This window comes from Papio anubis, chromosome 1 (assembly GCF_008728515.1).
Source record: "Papio anubis isolate 15944 chromosome 1, Panubis1.0, whole genome shotgun sequence".
Taxonomy (NCBI): Eukaryota; Metazoa; Chordata; class Mammalia; order Primates; family Cercopithecidae; genus Papio; species Papio anubis.
In genome coordinates this window covers 124,022,630-124,049,481 of record NC_044976.1, presented here as the reverse complement: position 1 = coordinate 124,049,481, position 26,852 = coordinate 124,022,630, and the positions used below count along the sequence as shown (strand labels likewise).

At 47.0% G+C, this 26,852-nt stretch overlaps 1 protein-coding gene across 6 annotated transcripts in view; it reads left to right on the top strand.

Moving 5' to 3' along the window:
- LOC108581530 (protein S100-A7) overlaps nucleotides 1-25,119 on the top strand; it is a 74,495-nt gene extending 49,376 nt beyond the window's left edge. For 2 of the 6 annotated variants that reach the window (XM_031652958.1, XM_031652957.1), the window contains exons 2-5: nucleotides 16,623-16,830; nucleotides 18,570-18,699; nucleotides 23,821-23,978; nucleotides 24,893-25,119. In XM_031652958.1, coding sequence (XP_031508818.1) covers nucleotides 18,600-18,699; nucleotides 23,821-23,978; nucleotides 24,893-25,057 — 423 coding nt within the window. In that variant the 5' untranslated portion in view covers nucleotides 16,623-16,830; nucleotides 18,570-18,599 and the 3' untranslated portion in view covers nucleotides 25,058-25,119. The other 4 variants (XM_031652940.1, XM_031652951.1, XM_031652934.1 and 1 more) reach the window with 4 other exon arrangements.
- The last annotated feature ends 1,733 nt before the right edge of the window (nucleotides 25,120-26,852 follow it).

The window sequence follows — 26,852 nt, the reverse complement described above, 5'->3', positions numbered from 1 at the left end:
TGTAGCCAAGTGCCTGGGCTGACAGCGGGGGTGTGGAGGGTGAGGTTCCTAATTCCCAGAATGAGGAGGGTTTTAAGAAATGCCTAGGCCTGGCGGTGGTTCCCCTGGAGTCTTCCTTCTGTATAGCAGAGCTGAGGAAGAGGCAAGGCAGCCCCTTGGAAAATTCTTTCCAAATCTGGTGTATCTTTCCTAGCACCTTGCTCCCAGCAGGGTGCCAACTGATCACCACCAAATGCCAGCAGATAATAAAGGGCTGTTCACATTTTAATGACTTAGTTAATTCAGCAGAAAACCACTTGGATCTTAGTGTGGGGCAGACCCTGTGCTGGCTGCCAGGGATGCAGCTGTGAAGAAACAGGAGAGACTCTTCTACAGACACCCTGTCCATTTGGTTCTCCCGAGGAGTCCTTATTGCAGGGCACATGACCCTATCTGGGGGTTCAGAAAAGGTCTTACTGCTAGATACCTAAAGCACGAGTTAGCTGGGTAGAAGGGAAGGCAAACGGGCATGTGGAACAGCATGGGGCTGTAAGGGCGGAGCTGGAAGCAGCCAGAGCAGATGGAGCAGTGGGCAGGGAGGAGAGGCTGGAGCCTGGCAGGCAGGGGCTAGAAGCCCTGGGCTTTGAGTGGCAGGGGATTTGTGCTTTACTGAGACAGAAAGGGGAAGCCTCACCTGCTTTTTTATGCAGGGGAGTGGCAGGATGATCAGTTAGCCCCGGTTTGCTTGGAATGTTCGACCTGAAGGTTTTAGCACTGAAAGTCCTGTGTCTGGGAAACCCCTTAGTCCCAGCAAACCAAGATGCACTTGATTTATTAGATTAATGTTTTAAAAAGGTCACTCTGAGGGAAGAATGTATACTGGGATTGGAAAGAGGAAGAGAGGATAAGGGAGAACATTTAGCAGGCTGGGAAAGAGGAGTAGTACAAATAATAATATGATCTAATATTTATTGAAAGTTTACTATGACCTCGGGTGATCCTCTCGCCTTGGCCTCCTAAAGTCTTAGGATTACAGGTGTGAGCCACTGCGCCTGGCCAGGAAGAAATTTTAAAAGGAATTTTCAGAAAAAAAAAGATCTTGGAAATTATAAAATAGGTTTGTTTCTGGGTTTCCCCCTATTGGCAGAAATAAACATTCAATATAAGTGTTAAAAGATAAAGTTCAACAGAAAGTAGAATTTAAAAAATATAGAGGCTGGGCACGGTGGCTCACACCTGTAATCCCAGCACTTTGGGAGGCTGAGGAGGGCGAATCACTTGAAGTCAGAAGTTCGAGACCAGCCTGACCAACATGGTGAAACCCTATCTCTACTGAAAATACAAAAATTAGCTGGGTGTGGTGGCATCCACCTGTAATCCCAGCTACTTGGGAGGCTGAGGCAGGAGAATCATTTGAACCTGGAGGCAGAGTTTGTAGTGAGCTGAGATCGTGTCACCGCTCTCCAGACTCAGTGACAGAGGGAGACTCCGCCTCAAAAAAAAAATATGGAAACTAGGACAGAAAAGAAATGAATATTAGAGAATCAAGTCCTGGAGTGAAGAGTGAACCAAGACAATGGAGACAAATAAATTATCAAAGGCATGATAAAAGAAAACTGTTTTCACGTAAAAGAATCCCTTTATTGCCTAGCACAATGGATTAAAAAAAAAAGATTCTTAGCAAGGCACGTAATTACGAAATTTTAGAACACTGTGACAAAAAACAGATTCTTTCCAGCTGGATGAAAAAAATTACAGTTCCAGAAACTAGAAGAAAATCATGTGATGTCTCTAAACTTCTGAAGGAAGGTAATTTGTAATCTAGATTTCTATGCCTATTTACAGTCTAGGTTTCTATACCCAGACGAACTGTCAATTAAAAGAGTAGCAAAAGTATTTCCAGACACGCAAGGTCTTAACGTTACTTCCTAAGAACTCTTTCTCAGGAAGTTATTGGAGGATGTGCTCTTCTGAAACAGGGGATTAAGCCAAGAAAGAGGAAGGCATAAGGTCCAGGCAATAGGTGATGCCACACGGGAGAAAGGCAAAAGGAAATCCTAGGATGAGGGAGCAGCTATGAGCCAAGAAGATGGTTCTGTGGCATATCTAGAGAGAAATCAGTCCAAACTGGAGTAGAATCATGGGGAACTCCAGGAGAGACGTCTCCAAGTAATAAAAAGGTTATAGATCATCTAACGTATTTAACTGAATTGAAAGGAAATTTACTATGTGGTAGGGAGTTTGGGGAGGGTTAATGATAGGAAAAGAGAAAACTAAACAAATGAAAAAAGTATCAATTATTAACTTCTTAGAAAATTAAAAAGTTGCACAAGAAAGAAAATATACTCAAAGCAGACTGCATGTTAATCTGTGAATAGTACTTACATGATCATAATACTCTGTACCCTAATTCGGTTCTAACCAAAACCAATCATGTAACTATACTGGAGGAATTTTGCAGGGAGGGGAAGTGTGTGCATATTTGTGTGTATATGTATTGCCAAAGAACCAAATTTTTATTTTCCATTGTAGGACGTCATTAGCTAGTATATAAAAAAGAAAAAAAAATCATCAAATAGCAATAGAAATCAATTATTCAGAAATACAGAGGTAAATACAGGAAGAAACGTGTAAAGGGGAGGAAAGTGGTTGCCTCAGGGGTGGGGACTTGAGGGTGGGGAGGACTCAGGTGAGGAGCACTGCTTAACTTTGGAGAATTGTTTGACTTTACAATTATGTACATATATGACTTGATTAAAATCAATTCTGGAGGGACCCAGGGGTCTGGGAAAAACTTAGGAGATGGGAGAGGAGTGAGGTGGCACCAGGTTTGGAGAGGCAGGGCTGGGGCTGGGAACTGGCCTGGAGCTAGAGGATACACAAGAAGTGCAGGAGGAGGGAATGGGGAGTGGGGAGCTTCGGCTCACACTAGCCAATCTAAAAATCACTCACACAAATGTATCAGGAGGGGTCTAGAACTGTGCTTGCTACATAATAGGTGCTGAGTAAATATTGGTTGGGTAAATGAACAAATGATTGCATCCTCACAGATGCTGCAGAATCCTCTCCAGTTAGATTGGCATACCCTTGTCTTCTCTATCTGAATAGATTTGCCTAGAGAGGAGATCTATTCATTAAGTAGTGTTTTATTTAAAACTTACTATGTTCCAGGAACCATTCCAGAGATTGAGTATACAGCAATGAACAAAACAGGTAGAAATCCCTGCCCATGTGGCGTTATGTTTTCAAGGAAGAAGCTGACAATTACCAGGCACATACACACATTTGACATTGGTCCAAAACACATTATGATATTAACTCGCTTAATCTGCACAACATCTTGGGAAGATACTATTAATTTTCCTGATTTACAGATGATGAAACAGAGTCACAGAGAGGGTAAGTAACTTTCTCAGGATCACACAGCTAATAAACATGTGGCTGGAGCTGAACTGGGACAGTTGGGCTCCAGAGCGAAGGCTCTCTTGACCACCGTGCTATGCTGCTTTTGCAAGCTCACTCTCCTTCCCAAAAGGGAGAATGGGGGGAGTTTCTAAAGACAAACCAGCCATAGACTCTGCTCTGCCATGGCTTGCATCAGGGAGAGGGCCTGTCCACCAAATGGTGGAAGAAAAGTGAGAATGGCTGGGCAGGGAGGGGGAATTGCTGGGCCCGTCCGCTGGTCACTCGAGAGTCTCTGGGGGCCTGAATCCATGGCAGGGAGACACAGATGTGCACACACCTCTTGCTACAAATCAAACACTGACCTTTGGCCCTGCTTCTCCACAGTGCTGGGGGAAATGAGTGTATGCATTTAAAAAAAAAAGCCAATCTTAGGCAGGATTTGTATTGATAAAAATTTGTCTTTTGGAATGAGGGCGAGAAGTCAATGGCAGATGTTGGTATCAGCAGTATTTCCAGGGTGGAGTTTGGTGTGGGGACAAGCATAACTTATTATTTTTATTGTTTTTACCTCCAGCTGCTTTAAGGTTTGAGATGAATGCCTGGAGCTCATGCTGATGAGTGGGCTGGACTAGGGAGGAGGAAGGGGCTCAGACTGGAGCCAGGGACTCTGTTTCCCCTCTGCTGAGAACCATCTAGGAAGTCGAGTTCACCTGAAGGCTGAGCTCTCGCCTCAGGGACATTTGGGAGCCAGGGCGCCTCCTTCCCATTGTGCAGTTGACATTCAGTTTTAAATCTGGTGGCTGTCACACCCTGTGAAGCTGAAACTGCAGCGCCACCACCCACTTCTATAAACTGAGGTGTGCCTGGTGAGAGATGTGGGCTTCTAAGTCGCAGGATTTAGCTCAGTGTCTCCTGCCAGCAAACCTGAATCTGTCAACAATCATAACACAAATCCCCCTACATTGACATAGCACTTCCTACCTTTCCCTGGGCTTTCACATCTATTATCTCTGTGAAGTAGTAATTCCTTTCTCCTCTGACAGATGAGAAGACACAGACTTCTCAGACAAAGGAAATACAGGTTTTGCCCAGGGTCACATAGGGAGTTAGAACCTTGCACTCTTGGCTTGGGAGGCCTTGTGTTAGCTCCAGCCCCACCCCTCCATGCCCGGGGCCTTTACTGCACCTCGCAGACACGTTCTCTGGGAGCTCCTGCTGTGGCTGCCCTGGGAGCCTCCTGCCTAGCTGGTGGAGGAGGCTTCTGCAGAGCGTGATTCCAGGGCCATGAGATGCCAAGGAGAGAGAGCTGAGAAAGTGCTGTGGTGTTCTGGAGTGCAGGGAGAATTCTACTTTCTTGAACTAGTCAAGGAAGGCTTCACAGAGGAGGTGACTTTTGAGTAGGGCCTTGAAGAAGGGTTAGGAATTTTCTAGGCAGAGAAGATATGAAAGGGGATGCCAGACCGAGGGTGTGGTATAGGCAAAACCATGGACAAAATCAGCAAGAGCATGAGGGCTGGATAAAGGGGTTGTGGGCCCTGACACTTTTTGGGGGGACTTCCTTTCAGAAAAAGACTTAAAAATCAACAGCGCAAAACTACACATGAAAGTGGATATTCACTTAGAACGAGAAAAGACTTATAGCAAATTATAAATTTCAGAAAGTTGACAAATACCACAAACATTGCAAAAGCTAGGAAAATGAAAATATTGTTATTAATTGGGTGATACAACTATAGTTTTTATTTTTCTATGTTTTCCTGGCTCTGTGATTTTGCTTTATGTGACAATCATTTTGTAAAATCATTTTCTACATGAGACTAGAAAGACAATTCAGCCTTTCATATTATTGATTAAATTTCTACTGATAATTTAGAGAGGTTTTTGTTTTTAGCTTCACATCTTTATACATAATGCTATGTAAATTTTTAGGATTATTGGCCAACTTGGGAAAACCTCTATCAAGTTTTTTTTTTTTTTTTCCCCACATATGAGCCATAAGATTTCAGGGCGTCTCAAGGTTTTATAAAACTTAATCTTCTTTGCTTTTTTGAGATAGGGTCTCACTCTGTTGCCCAGGTGGGAGTGTGATCATGGCTCACTGCAGCCTTGACTTACTGGGCTCCAGTGATCCTCCCACCTCAGCCTCCTGAGTAGCTGGGACCTCAGGCGTGTGCCACCACACTTCGCTATTTTTTTTTGTATTTTTAGTAGACGTGGGGTTTCGCCATATTGCCCAGGCTGATCTTAAACTCCTGGACTCAAGCAATCTGTCCACCTTGGCCTCCCACAGTGCTGGGATTACAGGCTTGTGCCACTGTGCCTGGCCAAAACTTAATCTTAAACAGTTTAAAATTGAAGACACTCTATGCTGGTTTACTGTGAATGGGCCTCTGGCAGTGGCTTCCTCCATAATCCAAGAGAATCATTATTATTTCTGTTTGAAATTTGCCTCTTTTTTTTTAAAAAAAGTTTATTTGGAGACATGGTATCACTCTGTCACCCAGGCTGGAGTGCAGTGGTGAGATCATAGCTCACTGCAACTTCAAACGCCTAGGCTCAACTGATCCTCCTGTCTCTGCCTCCCAAGTAGCTGGGACTACAGGTGTGCACTACCATGCTCAGCTAATTTTAAAATACTTTGTAGAGATGGAGTCTTGCCATGTTACCCAGGCTGGTCTCAAACTCCTGGCCTCAAGTGATTCTTTTGCCTTGGCCTCCCAAAGGCCTGGGATTCCAGGTGTGAGCCACCACACCTGGCCAAGATGCTATATCTTGATGCTAAACTCTAGGAGAGCAAATTCTTTCCAGAGTGGCCTGTGGACTGAAAGAATATGAGGTCCAGGGCTCTGCAGCCTGCTGAGGTTCCACTCACTACTGTCCTGGGCCCTGAAGTCCACACAACTGCCTAGGATGAGATATCTGTGTGCTGTCAGACCCAAGCAGACTCTGCTCTGAAAGTACATGCCCATCTGCTCTCTGCACAGTGGGCTCCTGCCCAGCAGGCCCTGGCGTGACAAACCAGGAACTCCTTAGGATGGTGGAGGGGTTAAGAGCTAGGCTTAGTAGTTATGCTGGCCTGGGTTTGAATTTTGGTTGTGCATCTACCCACTGGGTGACCTGTCCATGTTATGTAAACATTTTAAGTCTCAATTTCTTCACCTGTATAATGGGACGATGTATTTACCTAACACGATTTTCCTGCAGATTAAATAAAGGGATATGTGTAAATCACACATTGTATTTGCCTGGCACAGAATGTTGAATAATTGGTAGTTGTTAGTAGCTATTATTTTTGAATTACTGGAAAGGGAACCAGGGGAGACCCTATTTCCATTCTCGGAAGCACAGTGGAGTTTTTGTGGGGCTCAGCAAACTTCTCTTCATTGTTCCAACCCAATATATCCTGTTACCCTGCCTCAGCTTTGGGGATTGGGGTGGATCAGAAGGCTCAGAAGGTACAGGGTTCTGGTGCATTAATAAGCTCTGGGGCCATGCTGGGAGTAGCTGAGCATGAGCACCAGGCCTGGAGGTTGGTGGAACACTGGTGTTGGACCAGTTCCTGGCCCCAGAGCAGCACCTCTTCCTTACCAGCATGTCCTTCTCTTCAGTGAATCATTACAGGGTTCAGGTCAGCCTCTGTGATTCCAGGTGTGGTGGCTCACACCTGTAATCCCAGGGCTTGGGAGGCCAATGCAAAAAGATCACTTGAGGCCAGGAGTTTGAGGCCAGCCTGGGTAACATAGCAAGACCCCATTTCTACAAAGCATTTTAAAATGAGCTGAGCATGGTGGTGCACACAAGTATACAGCCCATGTGCTATTCCTAAAGAGCAGAAGAAACTGCCTTTAACTGGTTATCAGCCTGATCCAGTTCACCAGCTCTGCCACCAACTAGACTATGTGACCTTGGGATGAGTCATTCTCTCCCTGTGCCCCAGTGTCCTTCCTTCTCTGGTCAGTTGCACATCCTAGACCCAATCTTTTTTTTTTTTTTTTTAAAGTCAAGGTCTTTGATTTGGTTGATTGAGAGGGAGCAGGAGTAGACAACTCACAACAGTGGCTAATCTGAGGACCTTCTGACCCCTCCATCAGATCAAGAAGTTTGGCATGCATTTCTTCTGATTTATAGCCTGTAAGTAATTGGGGGCTACAACCTCTGCTTACTTGCTTAGTGCTTACAACCATTTTTATTTTTATTTTTTTATTTTATTTATTTTTTAGTGTTCCTGGGATATTTATTCCTGTTTACACTTACACTCATCAGCAAGAGGTGGTCACTAAGTGCTGCTTTTGTTAAAGTGGAGGCTGCACCAGAGTGTGATCTATGGACAGCATGAGCCAACATGCTGTTTTGTGTGCACGTGTGTGTGTGTGTGCATATGCATATGTGTGTAGGAGAGGAGGTCCAGGACTCTGAGGGGTCCTGTCCAGAGTGAACCAGTTATATTCTTTAGAATGGTTGTCCTGCCAAAGACACCAGACTCCAGCCTTGACCCTCCAGACTGTTGGGAAGAGTTTGCTGCTAAGTCTTGGAGTTGGGGCAGAGAAGACGTGCAGTGTTTGGCTGGGGAGTCTTGCAACAAGTGTGGTGCTCCTTCGTTGTTCATCACTGGATCTTCCGATAACTGGCATCCGGGGCCAGGCAGGCTCCTGTACCGCACATGGAAGCTCAGCTCTCTCCCTTCTCTGTGCATCATCACGATCCAGTTCTATTTTAGCACAGCCCTCACACATATTACACCCTCCTTCCCTTAAATCCTTTCCAACACATCTTATTATCCATCAGCCTCCTTCTTCCCCGACAGACCCATACACAAGGTCTGTTTTGTCACAGACCTTGTGACAAAACACACTGCTTATTATTTTTTTCCAGCAGCCCTTTGAAAACAAAGATGAGTAATACCCATGCCGAGAAGTCTGTGATGCCATGATTGATCTATTTCACAATAACACCCAAGAAGATGATACACTAGGTAAGCCAGGTCTGTCGAAGGTGATGAAGGAGAATTTCCTAAAATCTGTGTGAGTTTTGTGAGTGGAGGTCTTGCTGGGTCTGAGGCTGGGAGAGGTGTCGAGAGAGGTGTCAGGAGAGGAAGCATCCTTGGGTCCTGGTGTGGCTGCAAATCCAGGTCAGCTGAGAGATTCTGCTGGAAGGGCTTTGGTGGGCTGATCCTGGACTTGGTCCTCCTTCTGTCACTAACCTCCCTCAGAGTGGTATCATGTTGATCAGATAGGATGAGCCAGGGGTGGTTGCTACTGTAGAGACCTTGGTAAGACATGTACACTTTGAAGATTCAGAGACTCTACTACATCAGTGAGGTTTCTGGTCAGAGGTGGCCTGGAATAGCCCACCCAGAATAAAAGACAAATTGCTGCGTCTTGCATGCCCTATCACAAAGAAGGAAGCACGTAGGTCTCACAGCATTCTGGAGGCAATGTGTTCCACACCTAGGAACACTGCTCTGGTATATTAACTGGGTAGCATGGAAGGATGCCAGGTCTGGTGGGGCCAGGAGTGGGAAAGTGCTCTGCAGTAGGTCCAGATCATAGCTCACAGAACCATCCAGTTGGACCATATGATTTGGTACACCCTATGATGTTGGAGGGGTCGATGGTGGTAAAAATATACTAAGGAGTTTATGACAAGCCCCAGTGGGAGAATTACAATGTAGGTCCCTGGGATTCTGGAGCAAGGTCAGGCCATCCACAGCTGGGAAGTATATGATTTTTTGGGAAACAGGCCCTGGCATATTATTGGACCCTGGTTTGATCCTGGGGCATCAAGTGATCATGCATCTGAAACTGTCCACTGTGAGCTGGGCTCTGTTGGACCTACTGAGTTATAAAATAGGCCCAACAGCAGGCCGTCATAAAATAGAAATGGCATCTTTGGTGTTGAGCCTGAGCACAGTTTAAGGGCATGAGTAAGCTGCATGGGGATGCAGCCTAGAACACCATGTTATCTGCCAGGGTTCCATCATGTCTCTTCCCCAACCCAAGCCTATAGCTATGTGGGATTTCTCATATGATAAACTGAAGGAACAGAAGAAGGCCTGAGCTTGGTCTGTGAATAGTCAACTTGGTACATGAGTGAAAGCCAGAAGTGGACCACAGCTGGATTATAACCACGTTTAAATGTGACTTTGAAGACAGTCAGAGGTACCTTGCTCACATGGAGGTACGTGGGAATAGGAACACATGTAAGCAAGGGACCTTGTCATCCACTTTGGAAGGAGAATTGGCCTGAGGTGAGAATATATATATATTCTTTGCAGCAGCCAATGGCCAGGCCATGTAGTCAGAGGGCTGAATGGAAAAGGATGAGAAGATAATAGGCAGGGAGGTCGGGATAGAGGCATGTGGGTGAACATATGGGGGTGGGGACAGAGCGTGAAGATCTTTTTTATTACACTTTATCACCTACCATAAAGCATAAGGGAGAGGCACTGAACAGTCAAGTAGACAATTTGGCCAGTTCACGTTAGATAGCTTTGTCATTGGCTACCCCAGAACTGGATCAATGGGCACATGACTGGAGTGCTCTAATGGAGTGCCATAATGGCAGACATGGAAGTTACAAGTGAATCCAAGAGCATGGACTTCCCTTTACCAAGGCTGACCTAGCTGCTGTCTATTGGGGAACCCACCCCCAATATTTCAACATAGGTTCTTTCTATTTTCCATAAGTGTCGGCCAGTTAAGAAATAAAGAGAAAAAGTACAAAGAGAGGAATTTTACAGCTGGGCCTCCAGGGGTGACATCACGTATAAGTAGGACCGTGATGCTCACCTGAGTTGCAAAATCAGTGAGTTTTATTAAAGATTTCAAAAGGGGAAGGGGTGCAAGAACAGGGAGTAGGTCACAAGATCACATACTTCAAAGGGCAAAAAGGAGAACAAAGATCACATGCTTCTGAGGAAACAGGACAAAAGGCAAAAGAGAACTACTGATAAGGGTCCAACAAAGATCACAATGCAAAGGGCAACAAAGATCACAAGGCAAAGGGCAAAAGCAAAATTACTGATAAGGGTCTATGTTAAACAGTGCACGTTTTGTCTTGATGAACATCTTAAACAACAGAAAACAAGGTTCAAGAGCACAGAAGTGGTCTGACCTCAAATTTACCAGGGTGGGGTCTCCCAATCCCAGTAAGCCTGAGGGTACTGCAGGAGACCAGGGCATATTTCAATCCTTATCTCAACCGCATAAGACAGACACTCCCAGAGCGGCTGTTTATAGATCTCCCCCGAGGAATGCATTCCTTCCCCAGGGTATTAATTATTAATATTCCTTGCTGGGAATAGAATTTAGTGATATCTTCCCTACTTGCACATCCATGTATAGGCTCTCTGCAAGAAGAAAAATATGGCTCTTTTTGTCTGTCCCTGCAGACAGTCAGACCATATGGTTATCTTCCCTTGTTCCCTAAAATTGCTGTTATTCTGTTCTTTTTCAAGGTGCACTGATTTCATATTGTTCAAACACACATGTTTTACAATCAATTTGTACAGTTAGCACAATTATCATAGTGGCCCTGAGGTGACGTACATCCTCAGCTTATGAAGCTAACAGGATTAAGAGATTAAAGTAAGACAGGCATAAGAAATTATGAAAGTATTATTTGGGAACTGGTAAATGTCCATGAAAACTTCACAATTTATGTTCCTCTGCTGTGGCTCCAGCTGATCCCTTCATTTGGGGTCCCTGACTTCCCGCAACAGCTGTCGCTTCTGAATATCCAACCTGTCAGCAGCAGAGACCAATGCTGAGCCCCAGATATGGAACTATTTCTCACTGAGACCAACTAGCCACTTGGAGCCAAATGTACTACACTGGGCACCTTTTATACAGAAAGGGCCAATGATTTGTTCTCACAGGTGTGGATTTTCCCTTCCTGTCTGCATAGCCTTGGCCAGGACCACTATCCAGGAGCTTACAGAATGCCCATCCACAGGCATAGAATGCACCCAGGGGACTCAGCTTTATAGGGAAGTGGGTGAGGGATGGACCCAGATCATGGTGGTATCACACACCACATCCCCCGGAAGCAACTGGCCTCACAGAGCCCTGGAACAGCCTCAAAAGGCACAGCTGAAGCACCTGCTCAGAGGCAACACTTTGCAAGGCTGAGGTTCTATCCTTCAGGAAGCAGTAGATACATTAACTATTTCCTTTCCTTCCTGAAGACTCATAATTGGCCCCATTTACAATCACTTCAGGGACCCACCTGGGGAGTTTGTATTTTTTATCCTCACAATTGTTGGTTCTGAAAGGTTGAAGGTCTTTGTCCCCAGAAGAGGCACATTCTCTCCAGTGGACACAACAAGGCCACATTGAACTACAAGCTACAGCTGCTACCAGGGCACCAACAGGGTAGAGGAGGTCAACAGGGGACCAACTAGGGAGAGGGGACCAATAGGGCAGAAGATGAGTCAGTCTTGGGGCAGGAGTAATTGATGTGGATCCGCAGGAGATAGGGCTGCTGTTACACAATGGAGGCAGGGAGGAATATGTGCAGGACCCAAGTGATTCACTTGACCACTTCGTGGTAATCCCTTGCCCTGTTGTAACTATGAACAGATAAGTGCAAGAACTCTGGTCTGAGAACGAGATGATGGTCAAGGACTCAGTCTCCTCGGAAACGAAGATTTGGGTTATACCATTAGGAAAATCATTAAGATCTGCCAAGGTGATAACGAAGGGTGAGGACAATTTCGAGTGCATAGAAGAAGAGGGAGAGGAGTGCCAGCTACATCTCTGAGACCAGCTACAGTGATGCACGGTAATTCACTCACTAGTCTCTGTCTTCTGAGTTATGCTTTAGGGAAAGAGTCCCATGGTAACCATGGAGGAGCTCTTCCCTAGCCAATGTGGAAAAGCAGATCTGTGATGGACAAGAAGTGGACTACAGAGGTTATAAAAATATGCCTGCTACAGGGCTCTCCTGCTACAGGTAGCAGAGTGGATTGACAATCCCAGCAGCTGCCCCTCTAAGTCCACCAAAACTTTTGCACTTGGTCCACACTTCCTGTTGGGCTTCTCTCAGGCAATGACTGAGCGTGGCAGGAATACCAAGGCGGGCCTGTTACTGAAAGATGTGGGGGTCCTCCATGGATGACTGGCTTGGGGACTCCCCACACGCATGGCCAACCCTTTCTTGGAACTATGCTGTAGTCTGAGACTCTTCTTACCCAATTCTCCTTCCTCTTGGGTCTCTTCTCAGGTGTCAGGTTTGTATTGAAGTCTGAAGACTTTCCTTGACTTCTCTTGCTATCTTCTTCCTCCCCAGTCATCCCTTCACAGATGTTTCCTCCAAAGACATTTTTGCATGCCTAATCTTGGCCTCTTCTTGGAGGATCCAAACTAACCCCAAGTGGCATATATATATATAGTTGCCATTATTTGGTCAAAAACTGGGATTTGAGGGACAAGAAAAAGGTCCTATACCTTTAAGTATCTCACCTCCAGCTTGTTACTGAAATTCCCCTATTAGACTATTTCTTTTGGATTGGGGTCACAGTGAACCACTCACTCTCATTTTCCAGTGTTATTCTATTCAGCATTGGCTTTTCCATGCCTGGTGTCATCAGAGTCAAGTGATTGCTAAGATAAATTGCCCAAAGTCCTGGCTCACCACTTCCAACTCCCACCTGCTTTGCCTCTCATGAATGGCCTCTCACAGCCATTCCAGTTGTATCCTTTGTGCTGTCCAAGAGACTTCAATCTTCATTGACAAGATTCAAAGACAAGTCTTCTCTTTCCCTTCCCTCAGCTAAGACCTGTGATTAGCAAGTGCTTGCCTTTAGGGAAGTGCTTTCTAGCTTCTACTTCTACTTCTCACAGCTTGCCATCTGCAGGCGCTCCAGGTATGCTGGGCAGGCTAATGGAGAGGAAGGACCTGGGACAAATAGAAAGGAAATGTTCAGGTTAAGATAAAAGATTGTGGAGACCAATATTCTTTTGAAGTCTCATAGAAGTTGCCCTTAGAAACAGTAGTTGACAAAATATTTCATATTCAGACCCTTTAAAAGGTGCTAGACTCTCAGTTAATCTATTCAGAATTGTAGGGGCCTGGAAGGAAAAGGTCTAGCTGTGTTAATAGAGATTTTTTACACATGTGAATTTTCCCCCACAAAGGACAAAGCTTGCAGGGCCATTTCAACATGTGACAAAGAAACATATTTTTGGGGTAAAATATTTTGATTTTCTTTCTTGCCTTGTAATGTTATACGGGAGTCAAGATGGAAAGTAAGTCATGATATATAGGGTTAAATAAAACCCATCTGATGAGAATTTATGGTTTGTAGGGCTTGTCTCCCCAGATCCCTTAAATAGGAATTTGGGCAAGATAAAAAAAATTAGAATTGAGTCTTCAGAAGTTTACCCACAATTGACCCTTGAAGCATTCCCGACCCCAAGTCTGCTCCCACCAAGGGTTTTAGACAACTCAAGGATTGGAAAGACCTCAAGAAGGATAATATTCAATTGTTAGCTAAGAGGGCAGTGGGGTGGAGGTGAAGAGAATCAAGCAATTATCTTAAAAATTAAAGAAATGTAGTATGGTACTCAAGACAATGAACCAGGTTATACTGATTAAATATTGAGGCTCCTTTTGGGATTTTTGCCAGTTCTCACTAGCCTATTTATACTTTTTTCTTTACAGACCTTTTTAATCTTTCTCACTCTGTCTCCCTGGCTGGCGTGCAATGGCGCGATCTCAGCTCACTGCAACCTCCGCCTCCTGGGTTCAAGTGATTCTCCTGCTTCAGCCTCCCAAGTGGTTGGGATTACAGGTGCCCGCCACCATGCCCAGCTAATTTTTGTGTTTTTAGTAGAGACAGGGTTTTGCCATGTTGGCCAGGCTGGTCTCAAACTCCTGACCTCAGGTGATCCACATGCCTCAGCCTGTGTCATGGGCCATGGCCACTCATATTTGGCTCAGAATAAATAACAGGGGATCCACCCTTGGGGAGAGCAGGAGAAGGGCCCCATGGTTAGAGGAAAGAGCTGGAACAGAGGTGCTCAGGGGGAGCCTGTCTGGGCTGATGGAGGGGCAGAAAGAAGGGCTGGAGTGGTGTAAATGGAGTTCAGAGAGACAGGAGATGAGGTATGAGGGGCAGGCAGAGGACAAGCAAAATTTGAACTTTAAGCAGGATGGGAAACCACTGAAAGGTTTTTAGTAAGGGATATGCCATGTTCATGGACTGGAACACTCTGCTATTGTAAAGCTGTCAGTTCTCCCAAACACAACCTATAGATTCAGTGCAATCCCAATCCCAAAGTCCTTGCTGGAATTGACGAGTTAACTCTAAAAAGTATACGGAAAGGCCAAGAATACCCAGGACAATCATGAAAAAGATGGAAGGATCTACAGTACTAGACGTGAAGATTTATCACAATAGCTCTGGTAACAGATACTGCTGGGCTGGTTCAAGGACAGTCAAATAGATCAACAGAACTAAACAGAGGCCTGAGAAAAAGACACACGCGTGTAGTATATTTATTCTGTGACAAAAGTGGCACTGCTGAGCATAAGCTTTTCGATACATTTTATGGGATCAATTGGATGCTCATTCTCATGAAACTAGACCTCACAAGCAGACAAAACAACAATTCCAAGTGGATTGTAGGTCTAACTGTGGAAAGCAAAGTTATAAAGCCTCAATAGCATATGCAAAGATATTCAAGACCTCAGTCTTGAAGATTTACTTCTATATTTTCTTCTAAGAGTCTGTTTTAGCTCTTATGTGTAGGGCTGTGACCCATTTTGAGTTAATTTGTGTGTACGAAGGAAGGAAGGGGTACGGCTTCATTATTTTGCATGTGGCTGCCCACTTGTCTCAGCACCATTTGTTGAAGACTATTCTTTCTCCATTGAATGGGCTTGGCCGGCTTGTTGAAAATCAATTGGCTGTGAATGTGAAGGCGGAGAACACTTTCTTACGAACTATTAGCTTCACCTATGTAAAGATATCTTCTCTCTGTTCTGCCTTCTCTCAAAATCTGACATGACTCTTGCTCAAAACAAGCTTTGTTTCCTGAGTTCTGTGGCCTTGTCTCATGTGGAACAATCACGTCCCATTAACCCACTCCCCAAGCCCACTCCACGTCCACCCTGTGGGCCACGGCCTTGCCCTTTCCCAGCTGCTTTATCATCTGCTTTTTCAATGAGGGCTATTTTTAAAACATTTCCCCAATTCTTAAATATTTTTTGAGTGATTGATTCTAGATAGCTACATTATATGGAATTCCTGAACCATTCTGGCTCACAACACTTCTGACACCAAATTTGTGGGGGTTGTATTTCTTTTTTTTGAAATCTCCACACCAACTAGTTCTCCAACTCTCTGAACACCAACAGGATATCCTGCAACTCCATTCTGACCCTAACTACCCAGAGTTAGCACAGACCCCACAAGGTGAAGGCTCAGCCCCACAACACTGGCCCCACTTCAGATGCCAATCGCAGCACCTGACCTCCCATACTTCTGACTGACTGGCTAAAATTGGAGGTTTCTAAAAAACCCTCCTCAGGTTGGATAATCTGCTACAAGGGGTCACGGGACTCAAGGAGGCACTTTACCCATGATTACTGGTTTGTTACAAAGAATACAACTTAGGAAAAGCCACGTGGAAGAGACACAGAGGGTATGAGGGGCAGCAGGGAGCTCCCAGGCCCACTCAGGCACCCACCCTTCCGGCACCCCACCTGCTCAGCAGCCCGACAGCTCTCTGAGCCCCATTGTTTGGGGTTTCTATGGCTGTCACTTTATTTCAGCATGGTTGATTAAACAATTGGCCACTGGTCATTGAAGTCCTTCCCCAGCCGCTCTCTGGAGGCCCAGCCGCTCTCTGGAGGCCCAGCCTGGGGCTGAAAGCTCCCGCCCTCCAATCACATGGTTGCTTCCTCTGGCAACCAGCCCCATCGTGAAGCTGTCTAGGGGTCCACCAAGAGTCACCTCATTAGCACACACTCAGTATGGCTGGAAGGGGATTGTTATGAGTAACAAAAGATGCTCCCTCACCCCTGTCATTCAGGAGATTCCAGAGGTTTCAGACGCTCAGCGTCAGGAACAGGGACAAAGACCAAATGTCCATTTCGTATCATCACAGGGATTCCATGTGTACAGGCATCAAGATTTACTTAACCCACCATTACTAAAAATTTAATTATCTTAATTTGTTCCTGTTTCTACCAAGTCAATTAACAATTGCATCCCCGTATATGATTTTGTGCAGTGCCCTCTGGTAGGCATTGGAGGGAGAGAAGAATGCAAATTAAATAAGAAGAGCCCTCTGCCTTTCAGAAGCTTTTGGTGAAGATCTCTTTTTTAAAAAGCTGTGAGATTGCTGCCCGAGGTGGGACTCACAACCTAAATAAGGGCGAGAACCCACAAGGACGGCCCGACCACGTGGAACCGCCTCACGCAACTCCCAACTCCTCGAGGTGGGTGCTCGGTGGGTGCTCGGTGGGTGCTCGGTGGCGCCACCGTGTGGAAGCTTGGGAAACAGAAAACCAAGTCTCTGCACTCAGGGCCAGAGTTTCATCCTGGGCCTCTGACTGGGGCCAACTGTAACAGGAACAGCCCTGCCTGTAAGTCAAAATTGTAAAGTCCCCCTTGGCCAGAGAACCTTCCTGGAGTGGCCTCCACCGCTTTCTCCGCCTTGCCAGTTTTAACCTACAGGGCCCAGCCTCCTCTTAAACTTGGGTGAGGTGAGGAATGATCATGGCCAACGTGAAATTTGGTTGAACAGATACATTTCTCGGGGTACGCATGGGTCACTTCCCAGCACTGTCTGTGTGTGTGGGCCTCCGAGAAAGCAACTTCCTTTATCTGGCGAACAGAATTGACACTAAATCCTCCCAGCAAACCCATTCTAGACGGGATGGTGGGTGTTAGTCCAAACTGCACCATTTTGTAAGCCCCCTGCCATTTTGCAGAGCCTGGTCAGAGTGAAACATTCCACGTGGATTCGGGCCGTGAGAACCATCCTGCCTAACCACCTGACCACAAGGCACAAGAGCACCCTTATCATACCCTGCCGGGCAAAGGCCCAACTGAGGGAACATCCCTATGGTATCCTGCGGGGCAAAGGTCCAAGGAACAGCCTATCACACCCGCGGGAAAAAGGTCCAAACCACCCGATGGTGTGAACATCTTATCAATATCCTCCCAGCGAGCAAGACATACTGCCCAGACCCCCACCTAGACCTATAAATTACCCCAGCCTGTAAGCGGCAGGGGGTCTGGCATTAAGCTGGTCCCCCACCTCCTCGGGTCTTGTGCTGGACATAAAACCTGCCTTGCCATAGAGCCCCCGACTCTCTCTGTGTCTGTCTTTAACCCTTGCCTTCCCTTCAAAACCTAACAGTGGGACCACAGGCTCTGGGCTGCAGCTGGGTGTCCTCTTCCTCCAGTGTGGATGGATCCTCCAGTGTGGGTGGCTCACAGCAGAACTGAGTCCGAATAATCTCTTCTGAGCACCATGGAACTCTCTCTGTCCCGCTCTCCCAACTGCTGCTCGAGTCCAGAGATGCAGCCGGCCAACACCACCCAGAAGGACCCCAAACAGAACAGCTGGCTGTCTGGGAACATTCCTGTGGCTCCCTCGGCCCTGTCCCTCTCACCGGGGCTCCTGGAAGTGCTCTATGGCCTATTGAAAGGGCGCCCCCACAAAACTTCCCCTGGTTCCCCCACCTGAAAAGTGATTTCCCCTGTTCTGAATTCCCACACACTTTATCTGAACCTTTCTGAAGACACCTGCCTCACTTGCTAGTTCGGCCAATGTTTATGGAGTTCTCTGCACTGGAGGCTGGGGGCACAATATAAGACACGGCCAGGTGGCAGCAAACATAGTGTATGTGCAGCCAGGGCTGTCACTGAGATGCGCAGGGACATGGGGATGATGGCTCTGCCTGGAGAAGGCTTCACAGAGCAAGTGACCACTGAACTGCCTGGGGACCTGGGGCTTCCTGGCTCTGTCCCGCTCCACTCTCTCAACACCCAGTGGTTTATTGGAGTTCTCTCCTGGGACCAGAGCATTGCTCAAAGCACGGTCCACATCCATTCCATCTCCCTGCCACCCCAACATCCGCACACCCAGAACAGAGTCAGCACTCATAGCATAAGTGAATGGATAAAATACAGCAAAAAGAACAAATTGTTTTCTGTCCTCTTCCCTCAGCAACTTGAGATCTTCAATAGATCCAGAAGGATGTTGCCCCTACCTCAGACTCGGGAGAGGGGAGCTCCCCCAAAAGAAGGAGGAGATGAAGATATCAACCAGCCAGATTCCTGTTCAGGACCAGCCTGTTGTGAGCTCTCCTGGGGGATCAGCAGTGGCTGGGAGGTTGGATGTGTGATGGGGCGGGGCAGGTTTATGGAGAGTGTTTGTTCCAGACATGACACAGGGGAAGGGCTCACAGGGTTCAACCTGATCAGCAAGTGCAAAAGATAAGGCCCCTATTAAAGCTAATTTGCTGAGATTTTCATTTTAGCAAAAACAAATGATCAGTTTTTTGGATGTCTCAAGTATGTTTGAAATTTATGTGTATTCTCTATGGTTGGGCACGAATTTATGAATGTATGTGTGTGTAAATAAATTTAAGTGTGTTGTTCAAATAGTTTATATCAGGAATCATGAAATTATGGTCTTCAAGCCAGATACAGCTGGCCACCTGTTTCTGGAGGTTAGCGTTTATTGGACACATCTGCAGGGCCTTGTGTCCGGGGCTGCTTCTGGGCCGTGGCAGTATCTGCCGGTCCTGCTCTGTACCATTACTGGTGTTTTGTTATCTGACGACTCTGTTGAGTTTCTGGGCAGAATCTGCCAAAACCTGCCAAGTGATATAAGTTTGTCAGTTTCCATTAATTTCTTTCAGTGTTTGCTTTATATTATTCAAAATTATGTTCTTGTGTGTATAAGGATAGGACTATTATTGCTGGGCCTGGTAGCTCACACCTGTAATCCCAGAACTTTGGGAGGCCGAGGCAGGTGGATCAACTGAGGTCAGGAGTTCGAGACTAGCCTGGCCAACATGATGACACTCCCGTCTTTACCAAAAATACAAAAATTAGCTGGGTGTGGTGGCGTGGGCCTGTAATCCCAGCTACTCTGGAGGCTGAGGCAGGAGAATCCTTGAACCCAGGAGGAGGTTGCAGTGAGCCAAGATGATACCATAGCACTCTAGCCTGGGTAACAAGAGTGAAAATCTGTCTCAAAAAAAAAAAAAAAAAAAAAAAAGAAAGAAAGAAAGAAAGAAAGAAAGAAAAAAAGGATAAGACTATTATATCTTGGTCACTTGCACACTAATCAATAAGAAATATTCTTCTTTTTCTTTTAATCCATTTTCTTAGAATTCTTTGTTGTCTTGTATTAATATTGTTGTCCCTCATTCCTTTTGTATTGCTTTTCCTCTGGTCCTTTTTTCTAAACAGTGATGATACGTAACTCAAAATGAATCATAGACCTAAATGCAAAACACAATATTACAAAACTCCTAGATGGTAGCATAAGAGGAAATTTGGTCATCTTGGTTTTGGTGATGACTTTTTAGATGCAACACCAAAGCACAATCCATAAAAAAAGAATTTGTAAGCTGGACTTCTTGAAAATTAAACATTTCTGCTTTGTGAAAGATACTGTCAAGAGAATGAAAAGACAAGCTAAAGACTGGGAGAAAATGTTTACAAAAGAAATATCAGACAAAGGAGTGTTATCCAAAACATACACAGAACTCTTAAAACTCAACAATAAGAACACAAACCAACCAATTGGAAAATGGGCCAAAGACCTGAACAGACATCTCATCAAAGAAGACACAGCAGGTGACAAATAAGCGTATCAGAAGATGCTCCACATCGTAAGTCCTCAAGAAAATGCAAATTAAAACAACAATGAGATACCAGTAAACACTTATGAGAATGGCCAAAATCTGGAACACCGACAACACCAGATGCTGAAGGAGGATGTGGAGCAACTGGAACTCTCATTCACTGATGGCAGGAACACAAAATAGTACAGCCACTTTGGAAGACAGTTTTTGGTGCTTTCTTAAAAAACTAAACATGCTCTTACCATAGGATCCAGAAATCACACTCCTTGGGATTTACCCAAAAGAATTGCAAACTTATGTCCACACAAAAACCTGCATACAAATGTATATGAATATATTGCACAGTGGTGAAGTCCAGTTTTTAACATAGCCATCCTAAATAGCAAGCATTGTACCCACCAAGAAATGTCTCATCCTTCACCCACCGCCTGACCTCCTGCAATTCGCAGTCTCCAGTGTCTATGATTCTACTCTCTACCTCCATCTGTATGCGTGATGTAGCTCCCACTCACACATGGAGGTGCACAGTATTTGACTTTCTGTTTCTGAGTAATTTCATTTAAAATAATAGCCTCCAGTTCCATCCATGTTGCTGTGAAAGGCATGATTTCATTCTTTATTCATAGCTGAGTAGTATTCCACTGTGTGTGTGTGTGTGTGTGTGTGTCTGTGTGTGTGTATCTTTTGCCACTAAAAGTAATATTGCCATCATATGGGGAAGTGGGAGAGGGAGAAACAGGCCCCCCTGGTTACATAAGTACTGATGGAGAAGGAAGTTGAAGAAATATGATGGGTGGAGAAAATAGGTCCCACCTAGGGAGACATCACATCAGCTCTACGGAGCCCCAGAGTGCTTAAGGGGCTGGCACTAAATGAACCTGGAGCTCTCTTGTACCCTAAAAGGAACATGGGAAGGGGTTAGCAGAAAATGTCCATGTCAGTGATTCATCATCTCCCTTTCCTCACCATGCCCCAGAGACTCCCATGCCTTCCCAATCCTCTTGCCCCTACCTGGGTCAGGCTTTCCACAGCAGGGTAGGGCACATTATAGCCAAGGGCACAGCTCCCAACTCCTACACAGGCTGTTTTGCATAGGAGGAGGAAAAACGCTGAAGACTTTCTGGGAAGTTAGTGCCATGGGGCAGGAAAGAACTTTTCCCACTCCCTGCCTCCAGGCTCATTCCACGGGGGGTCACTCCGCCACCCAATTTAGATAGTGGGACCTTGACCCCAGTCCCCCCACCTGAGTCCAGGGCTTCTGTGAGGGGCTGACCAATGGTTAGCAATGAAGTAACCCTGCTTCCCTCCCTGGACTCTGAGTTCCCGTAGGGCAGACCCTGATGTGACCCATGACCTATAGCACAGGGCACACGACTAAGGATTTGATTTTGCCTCTTCTGTGTTCGTATGATGATTTGCTGTGTTTACCAGCTGAGTAAACTTGGGAACATCTCAACTTCTCCTTTCCTAAAATAGAGATTGCAGCACCTGCCTCTTAGGACTATGAGGGTTGAGGAGGATGCAGGAGCAGCAGGTATCTTGATGTCTGGACATTAGAATGCTCAGTACACGGTGGGGTCGTAGAACAGGCTGTCACAACAATTGTGTGGAAGGACTGAGAGAGGGAACAAACAAGACCATGCTACCTTCAGGAGTCTGAAACTCCATCCTCTTTGGGTCCAGAGGCCCAGTGCTCTTTTCTCCCATTTCCTGACTTGCTACTACACATGCACTGGCTGCCTTACCCTCAAATCAAGGTTGAGCCAGGGAAGTCCCCAGGTGAGGTCTCGGGTGGGGTGGGACCTGGTGACCTGGCTCCCTGGTCAGAAACCCTGAGCACAGCCTACTGGGTGTGTCCCACCCACCTGATGTGGGGCAAGGCTCCAAGAAACAGATGACAGAGGTGGCCCGAGGCCTCCCAGCCCCTGGGAAGAGCCAGGCTGAGCCTTATAAAGGGACTGCTCTTTTTCCAAACACACACATCTCACTCATCCTGCTTCTCGTGTCGCTTCCCAGCTCCGGTAAGTCTCACCTACCTCTTTGCGTTTTCTAGAAGTGCCCAGTGCCCAGTCTGCTGTGCTCCCTCTAGGAAGGGAAAGGGCTGTGGACGAAGACTCAGGAGCCTGGGTCTAGGCCAGCTCTGCCATTCGCTGGGCTGTGTGACCTTCACTTGACACCAAAAGCCCACATCTGTACAACCAGGTCGCTGAACTAGACCTGTCCGTTGCTCCTTTGGGATCTCCTGAGACAACTCCTGTGGAAATGTCCCCAGTGGGACCTGAGCACAGGACCTTCCCTGTCTTCTTCCTCCCTGGATTCATCTGCCTGTTGGGGTCCCAGTTGTTGAATCCCCTCCCCAGCTCTGCCCCCACAGAGGGTGGAGGGCTAAGGATCCCCTGTGAATGCTTTGGAGGCTCTCCAAACCCCAAGGCCTGGGACCCCGACACAGCAGAGCCCTGGCCAGATGGCTTGCCCTTACCTGGGTAAGGTATTGAGCAGCCAAAGCTCCCTCACTCCCTACCACAACCTGCAAATTCTCAGGCACCCTCTGGGCACAGGGCTTGGTGTCTAGCCTTGGCCTCAGAATCAAAAAAGCTTTGGGTGGCTCCTCTTAGTCAGTTGCCAGCATGGAGCTTTCTCCTGCGTTGAGAGGAGTTGGGGGTTTATTGTCAGACACCCACACGCGTTAGCCAAGGTCCTTTTCTGGTTCTTTGGAAAGTGTGGGAAGTGAGAGCTGCACTGTCCTATTTTTCAGGCTTGGGGTGCAGGCCAGCCCAGACTGACCACCGGCTGGACAATTTGCTCTGGGAAGTCAGACCTTCTTATTTAAACAGGGTCAAGCCTTGGTGATTCCGAGGGTGCAGATAATTCCCAAGAGCAGACATGAAGCGACAACCACCTCACTCCCATCCCATCCAGCAGCTTAAGAACCAGGGGGTTATGTCTGTTCCTTGTAACAGAGGCCATTCCCGTTTCTCATTCCCAGGGGAATGCAGGAAGGGCCCCCCTGTGCTCGGGACAGGGCTGTGTTTCCTGTTCACACTCACGTCCATCCTCACATGTGCACCTGGAGCCTGCATGCACCGTGTCATGCAGGGCTTGCACTTGAGTCAAGGTGGGGCCCACGGTGTCTGGTTCCTGAAGCAGCCCAGGAGGGTCGGAGACCAGATCACCAAGGCTATTGTCCTGCCCCCATGACTCTCACCCCAGCTGTGAAGCTGGAGGAGATGGATTTGGTGCTGTTTTAGGAGTGGGGTCTGCCATGTGCTGGCCGAGACTGGAGGGGTCCCAGCTCAGTTCTTCCATGTGTTGCTGGCCCCCGACTCTCTCTGCTTCTCCCTCTCCAAAGCTCTGCCCACAGCTGGACTTCCGCCATCCACCTGCATCTCCTCTTGGCCCTGGCCAGGGTGGGCCAGGTCTCAGACTTGGTCCTACCCTCTCATTTTTGAGCAACTTATCCCATCACATTTTTAAAAATCGAGTTCCTTCTGTTCCATCTTAGGGCTGTTTTTCCTCTGTCCTCAGCCCTCCTTCCAACACCCCCACATAGAGACCCTAACTTAAATGAAGGGAAAAAAAGATTGTCTTTATTTCCTGAAGCCTTTCTGAAAGCCAAGATGAGCAACACTCAAGCTGAGACGTCCATAATAGGCATGATCGACATGTTTCACAAATACACCAGACGTGATGACAAGATTGACAAGCCAAGCCTGCTGACGATGATGAAGGAGAACTTCCCCAACTTCCTCAGTGCCTGTGTGAGTCGGGGTTTAGCTTCTCAATGTTGGTTGGACGCTGGCATGGCTGAGGATATATTTTACTATGTGTCTTTGGACGGGTCACCCTCATCCTCTGATTAAAACATTTCCCATTTGCAAATTTATTGCTTGGATCATATGGGAATCTAAGGATGATAGGCGAAAAAGTATGAAAATGGGAAAGAGTTATACAGATATAAATGAGGTTATGAGATGGTCAGCAAAGTGTGCAGCTTGAGGGCGGTGCACAGTCCCCTCCCAGTGCTCACTGACCCCCTCTCTGTGAGACTGAAACTCACATGCTCAGGTCCTGCTTCCCAAAGGCCCCACATCAACATCCTTGAGATTAATGGGAAAGCACTGGAAGTTCCATTGCTAGTAGAAATCAATAGCCCTCTTTGCAATAAACAAGACTTATTAGCAAATCTGAAAAAAATTGTGGGCTGCTAGGTACCAAAGGGTCTAGATGACCAAGAGTAGGGAACCCAGAAGATGAGTTTGGTGGAAAAAGAGAAGAAAGGAGAGGAGGTCAGAGAAAGAAGAGAACAAAGCATGAGGGCCAATTTGGGGGTCCTGGGGTAGAACTAAGGTAGCCAGTGCCCTTAAAGGCTGGGGACAGGTGAGAGTGAGGCTGGGACAGGGGACTGCTCTCCCCAAGGTCACTAAACAGAGCACCTTGGGACAGGACCTGCCTCCCATCTGAGGTTTGAGACAAAAAGTCTCCCTAGAGAACTCCAGGGATAACATTCACATCCTCACCCCAACTTCACCCACTCGCCGGGCACTCCCAGCCCCGCCACGACGCCTATGCAGATCTAGGCATTTGTCTCTGTCTCTGCCTCCTCCTCTCCCCTCCCAGCCCAAAACTTGTTTGTGATTGAATTTTTCTTGTTTGTACGTTTTTCTCTTCACAGGACAAAAAGGGCATACATTACCTGACCAGTGTCTTTGAGAGAAAGGACAAGAATGAGGATAAGAAGATTGATTTTTCTGAGTTTCTGTCCTTGCTGGGAGACATAGCCACAGACTACCACAAGCAAAGCCACGGAGGGGCGCCCTGTTCCGGGGGAAGCCAGTGATCCAGCCCCACCAAGGGGCCTCCAGAGATCCCAGGAACAATAAAGTGTCTCCTCCCACCAGACACTTGCCTTATTTCCTTCTTCTCTTTGGTGACCTACATTGTCAAAACTGCCAATTCCAGGCTAACTTTGTTGGAGAATCCCCACCACCCCCATCCAGTGGGTCACCCAGGAGTAATGTCCCACCACCAATGTTCTCCCTGTGGCCTCTCACACAGGGAGAGCTGCTTCTCACACAGGTCCTGGTGTCGGCCTCTGCCCCACTCCCTAAATGCAGCCACCGCAGCAGGTTACAGGTGGAAGCTGGTAGAAGGCCTCTGCCAGGTCACAGCAATGCCCCTCCTTGTCAAGGCATGGACAAGGTCATTCGGATGTACTTAGATACTGCACTGAGAAGGAGCTGGCATCTCTCAGTGTGCTCCTGCCCTCCCGCTCCCGCCCCAGCTGTTCTCCAGGGCTTGGGGAAACAGAAACCACTCACATAGGGATTCCTGGGTGGGATCAGGCTCAGGGCCCATGTGACTATGAATGGGAGGCTCAGTAGTTCCCCGAGGATGGGCTCCCTTGTCCTGTGATCTGGGCTTCAGGGGCTGTGTCCTCTCCCTGTGCTGTGTGCTTGTGTGCATGTGCCTATGTGGGTGGCCCTGTGGAAGTGAGAGGGAGTCACCTTGAAGCTGAGCTGTTCTCCATGATGGTTTGCTAAATGCCAGGACTGGATTTCTGGTGATGAATGAATATTCCAGATTTTGAGGAGCTCAAAGTAGTCCAGGAGTCCAAATAAGGAGTCTGGCCAGAATAAGGCAGCACCATGGAAATGCCCTAAGGACTGACACAGAGAGCTCATGCTGATTGTGATGAGAAAGTACAGCGCCTCTATCTGGCAGGTAATGAGTAGTTTGTTATTGGTAGTCTACTCCAGGCCAGTCACTGTACTATGGGCTGAGGATGCAGAAACAAGCAGGACACAGTGCTGTCCTAGCAGAGCGCTGGCGGGTCTCTCCATACAGGCCACAACACAGGGTTAATGTTCACCCAGTGCCACTTCCAGGCCATGTTCTGTGCAGCCGCTCTTAGTATTCCTCCTTCTCTCTTACCACCCTGGTCAGTCTGCTGCTAACCTGTCAGTCAGGCAAACATTCTTCTTGGAGGAATCAGGCAACCATCTCAAAAATTCTCTTTCCATCCGACCAGCAGAAGTGTGTAGGATGGGTTATTTGCTCTTGTGAATGACTGCTGCACTCCACACTCACACCTCTGTTCACAGACCAGCACCTCCTCTCCTCATCAGGAATCTTCCTTCCTGAACATACTCTGCACCTCACCAGCATTCAGGACTGATCTGCAGTTTTCACCTCCAAATCCCAATGTCTGACCATTAGGTTTCTTCTCTCTCCTTCTCCCCCTTTCTCATTCTTATTCCACCTGTTCTTGGAACTCACAGAGACCTGCAGTCCCTGGGATTCCATTTTCTCTTCCCAGCCCCCTGCTGCCTTCTCTACGCAGCCTGCCCCCCATCATCCACCCCAGAATTGCTCTCTTTCCTCTCTTAGCTCTGTTGCCCACTTTCCTTGGGCCACACCTTCCCTGCAGATCTCCAGCCTAGAACCATCTTCCCCATTTTCCTCCTCTCTCCTCCACCAGGACTGCTGGTCACTGCTCAGAACCGTCATGCCAGGGTCCCAAGGGTGGGTGCCTGACTTCCTGTCTGCCCAGCACTCTCTGAATCCCTCCTGTTCACCCAGCCGCTGTTATTCCAAGTATGCGCAACACACCCCTCATCAGTATATCTCAGTAT